Here is a 4,819-nt window from a genome sequence, read left to right as displayed (position 1 = left end):
CAGTTTCTTTGGGGCCGGCCGGTCCCGGGAAGCCACTGGATCCCATCAGATGTACACATGAATTAGACAAAAAATAAAACAGTGGTTAGAAGTTCTAACACCCTCTCCTCCTCTCGTCTTCTGAAGAGTCAATGACAAACAGACATCAATAAAACTAAATTTGCCCTCCCCACCACAAGAGTTACTAAGACACAAAACGTGTTATCTTGTACCCTCGGGATTACATCTAGAAGGGAAGCTTAGGGGTGCGGGAGGCGTGGGGGGAAGGTGGTGTCTGTAGGCGCAGTCTGCTTAGTTCTTGTACTCAAAAGGCTCGTCTCCAGTTTCGTTGAGGAGACACGTGCGAACAAGGGCCTCTGTCACAGCGTAAGGATCGCAGTTGGCGGAGGGCCGGCGGTCCTCGAAGTAGCCCTTCTTCTCGTGGCCCACGTTCCTGGGGATGCGGATGCTGGCACCGCGGTTGGCCACGCCAGCGGAGAACTCGTGGATGCTGGATGTCTCGTGGAAACCCGTCAGGCGTCTGGCATTGTCCAGCCCCCCTTTGGGGTCGTAGGCACGGATGTGGTACTGGTGACGCTTGCTCAGCTTCTCAATGGCCTCTTCAATGTGCCTGCGAAGGGAGCAGGGAAGACACAGTGAGTGTCTGGTGAACAGCAGTAGCTGAGCCACTCTTGACTGTTGCATCAAAGTCACAGATTCATCACTGTCCCCAAGCCACTTCAAGATGAAGCCTATGCCCCACAGCCCATTTTTCTGACCACCTCACAGTGCTTCTCTCTGCTCCTACTGTGGACTCGGGCTGCTGAAAAGGATCCCTGTGGCTTGAGTAGGTCCCTTGGGAGTGCTGTGTGTGGGACACCACCCGCTGGACCCATGGGCAAATCTCACGGACATGTTACCCTGGGGGAACCCGCTCTCAACAAGGGAGATTTAAGACACAGGTTTCTGTTTGGGAAGCTCACACGGTCACAGCTTGTCTCTTACCCCAGGGCACCATTAAAATGAAGGTGAGAAGCCACAGCAGCCAGGAGGAATCCCAACCCAGCGCTGTAAGGTCCCTGCCGGCACTCAACACATCAGCCTCGTCAGAGAACTTGGGTTTTACATTTCCAGCATCTTGTTGTTAAAGAAAACACGGCATTAGCTTCCACAGCCTGGCCTAGAGAGCAGCAAATGGTCTTTCTCTTCCATCAGGGTTATACAAGAAGAGGACTATGCTGCGCTGACTTGTTTGTTTGCAGCACTGGCAGATCAAAAGCTGGGCAGCAGCCTGTTAGGAACTGGCCACCCATGCTTCCATCAACACCGGTGGAGCTGTATTGCTGGTTGTATTTCCCACCCAACACCAAGATGGGTGTATATCTTCATACATATGTATAAAAAGTAAAATACAGCAGAAAGGCTCAAACACAATGCCAAGCACCAGAGTGACATCTCCCGTGTCATCAAAAGCTCTGGAAAAAGCACACCGCTACCAGCCAAGCCCAGCCCGCTGCTTACTAAACAGATGCTGCTGGCCCATCTCAAAACACTTACTTGAGACCTCCGTCTTCCCTCATGTTCTTGGTGCTGAAGTTGGTGTGACAGCCAGCACCGTTCCAGTTCCCAGGGATGGGTTTGGGATCAAAGGACACAATGACACCGAAGTCTTCGCACACCCGATGGAGGATGAAGCGTGCAATCCAGAGGTGATCTCCCATCTCAATGCCTTCGCATGGTCCCACCTGGAACTCCCACTACAAGGGGAGGAGTCACTGGCTCAGTGATGCAGAGACGTTCGCTGCAAGGCACCTCCCTCCCCCTGATGCTCTGATCATTGGTAAAATGGCTCAGAGCCAAAAGCTCCCGCTGCCTGGGATTTTTTGGAGCAATCTCATTCCACAAGGCACCTAAAATAACTTACCTGGGCTGGCATCACTTCTGCATTGGTTCCTCCAATTTTCACACCAGCATAAAGGCACGCTCTGTAGTGGGCCTCCACAATGTCTCTGCCATAGGCTTTGTCTGCCCCTACACCGCAGTAGTACGGACCTGCAACGGCACAGGTGAACCACAAAAGTAACCTAAATTTCCAGACAGGAAAAAGGCTCAAACTCAGTGAAGACAGAGCACACACAGGGAAGAACTCTCCAGAGCTGTGTGATGCATGGAAAAGCCCCCAAATTCATTTTTCATGGAAGCACAAGCAGAGCACTGATGGAGACTGAGTCCCTCTGGTAGTCTGGGACTGTAATCTGTCATCTGAAGACTAACAAACCACACAGCAAATTCGGATGTGGCCAATCGTGACCTCAGTCTTTCTGTAATGACCTTAATTTAATGGGTCAGTTTTTGCCCAAATCTTGCTTGCTACTGGACATCTTTGGTTCTAGAAATACCTCAAATCTTTCGGCTCGCCTGAAGCATCACTGCATCACAGATTACAGTTCAAACACTGACATGGTCCAGTGCAGGCTCCCAAGAGGTTACCTTGGGGTCCAGGGAAGCCATTGGAAGGCCAGCCAAAAGGATGTCCATCTGTCCCCAGAAGAGTGTACTCTTGCTCCATCCCAAACCAGGGGTGCTGGTTGGACACCATATCCATAATCCGCCTGCAGGTGTGTCGGAGGTTTGAGTCTGGAACAGAAAAGCAACGTGAGGCTTATTAGCATCTCCACCTCCATTCCCCGTTTCCACTTGGTTTACAGTTTGAGTCCCAGCAGCGCTGGTGGAGAATCCCACGCCAAGCCCTTTCTCCACCAGCAATACTTTGTTCACCTTTTACTTTCAGGATAGGATTACTTCTGTGTCGTGCATGATAAGGGCACAAACAGCACTTGTATAGGTCTCCCCTTCCCTTCCCCTCCCCAGAAAGGCCACCCCCACCAGAAGGTGGCCCACTCACCTGCAGACTGGCGGTTGTATTTGAAGACCTCGCAGAGAACTAGTTTGTTGGGATCCTTGCGAAAAGGGTCCCGAAACATGGCAGCAGGTCGCAGGTACATATCACTGTTGGAGCCTTCAGCCTGGAAGGTGCTGGAGCCATCGAAATTCCACTCAGGGAGATCTGGAGGGGAGAAAGGAATGAGCCATGGTGACCCAAGGTCCCGAGTCACCCAGAGGATGGGCTCCCTGCCGCCCTCCAGTATTACAGAGGTGAAGATGGTTATAGAGAACAGGCCTACAATGGGTTTAATCACAGCACAGTTGATTCTGTTCCAAAAGGGGAAGCAAAAAAAAAAAAAAATCACCCCACAACAAGCAAAAAAGAGGAGTGCAACTCCTCAGCCACCCTGGGAAACACAAGGAGCTGGGCTGCTGGCCAAGCCCAAGCAAGCTGAGCAACACTGAGGATGTTTCCCATGTCACAACAAGCACGGGTCGAGCAGAGCACCCAGTCTCCTTGCCGGAGTGGCTGGGCAAGCTGGGAGAGCGGAGAGCATGAGACATCTTCAAGCTGTAGGAACGAGGGGAGCCATGAAATATCCTTATCCATGTTGGATTGTCTGGAGAGGGTGGGAGAACAAACCACACGTAGGTAGAGTCTCATTCGGAGGGGTATGGCCAGCCTGGCCCCCTCGCCCACCCCTCCGGGCTGTGTGCTGCCCTCCCGGGAGCAGCAGTGAACTCACTCCACCCGGAGCAGCAGTGAACTCCACCCGGGCAATGTTATCTCCTCCGCATCCTGGGGGGAAAAGTGGGAGGATGGGAAGCACAAAGATTTCAAAGGAACTGTGCCAACCACTCCCTTAGAGGAAAAAGGGGAAAGGAGAGGAAAAAAAAAAGAAACCAGATAATTCTGCTCAGCCACACAGAGTATTTTCATTTCATAACTGTCTCCAGCCAGCACCATGGCAACCTGGGGAAAATCCTAATGCTATTATTGTGTAAGCTGGGACTGTTTGTTCTGAGGGACACAAGCTCTTAATTACACCGGATAGCTCCATTCTTCCCCCTCCACTTTCTGCTGCCAAACTACTTCCGGCCAAAACGAGCACTCGTGAGTCAATGGGCTGCCAAGCCTTTGCCAAAAGCCCCCAGCCCCTGCCAACAGCCCCCTCTCTAACAGGGGCAGCGCCAGGGATGGGCTCCGAAGCCCAGGCATCTCACTGAAACTCCACATCTGCAGGCTAGGAACATTTCCCTGAGGTATCTGGGAAGAAGATGACTGGGAGGAGGAGAAGAGCAACGTCTTCCCCAAACACCATCCTTCTGCCATGAGAGGAGAGAAATAGCATCCTTCCTCTGGTGCAGCCAAGCACAGCTGCTTTCTCCACCTGGTGAGGGGCTGCACCTGCCCTCTCACCTTCAAGGCTCTTGGGCTCATGGTCCAGCGTGCGGGTTTTGCAGCGGAGGTGCTCCCCTGTCCCATCGATCCAGATGTACATGGCTTGGACCTTCTCGCCTTGTGGCAGCTTCATGTACATGTGCTTGATGGCTTTGCTCAGCTGGGAGCTCGCTGAGGTGGCCATGGCTGCAGACTGGACGAGGGGGTTCCTGCAGGGAGGATACAAAAAACCAACCCCAACTGTAAACCCTGCCCTGTGTTCCCAGATTTTTCACCCCCCAGGCAGGGAGGAGCACGAGACAGCTCAGCCATGGGGCTGGCTGCCATCTCCAGCAGTCCCACGCGGTTCTGCAGGCAGAAAACAGCCGCTTGGGCAGACAGCTAGGAAAGCCCTGCTCCAGCAGCAATGCCTTCAAAGTGTCCCCTTAATAGCCAAACTCCTGCCCACATACTGGGTCTTATGCACCAAGCGACAGCCTTCAGAAGTGCTCCTCAGCCCTCTGCAAGTTTTTCCCCTCCATCCACACTCACCACTGCTCCAGAGCAAGGCTA

General features: G+C 52.8%; 1 protein-coding gene across 1 annotated transcript; it reads right to left on the bottom strand.

Annotated features, from left to right (window-relative positions):
* Positions 1-181: 181 nt before the first annotated feature.
* On the bottom strand, positions 182-4,482 carry GLUL (glutamate-ammonia ligase). Its single transcript, XM_010142532.1, has 6 exons — positions 4,286-4,482; positions 2,885-3,046; positions 2,470-2,616; positions 1,904-2,031; positions 1,537-1,736; positions 182-610 (listed from the first exon to the last, which is right to left on the bottom strand). Exons 1-6 carry the CDS (start codon positions 4,449-4,451, stop codon positions 292-294), a joined length of 1,122 nt encoding a protein of 373 aa, XP_010140834.1. The 5' UTR covers positions 4,452-4,482; the 3' UTR covers positions 182-291.
* Positions 4,483-4,819: the final 337 nt, after the last annotated feature.

Source organism: Buceros rhinoceros, unplaced genomic scaffold (assembly GCF_000710305.1).
Source record: "Buceros rhinoceros silvestris isolate BGI_N320 unplaced genomic scaffold, ASM71030v1 scaffold32988, whole genome shotgun sequence".
NCBI classification, from domain to species: Eukaryota; Metazoa; Chordata; class Aves; order Bucerotiformes; family Bucerotidae; genus Buceros; species Buceros rhinoceros.
Note: the sequence above shows the minus strand (reverse complement) of the source record. Positions and strands in the feature narration are given on the sequence as shown.

Coding starts and splice junctions, on each gene's coding strand:
- GLUL (XM_010142532.1), bottom strand. CDS start 4,451: ATGGCCACCTCAGCGAGCTCCCAGCTGAGCAAAGCCATCAAGCACATG. Junction 2,617..2,884: donor ATACAACCGCCAGTCTGCAG/GTGAGTGGGCCA, acceptor TTTCTGTTCCAG/ACTCAAACCTCCGACACACC. Junction 1,737..1,903: donor CAGAAGTGATGCCAGCCCAG/GTAAGTTATTTT, acceptor CTCCCCTTGTAG/TGGGAGTTCCAGGTGGGACC.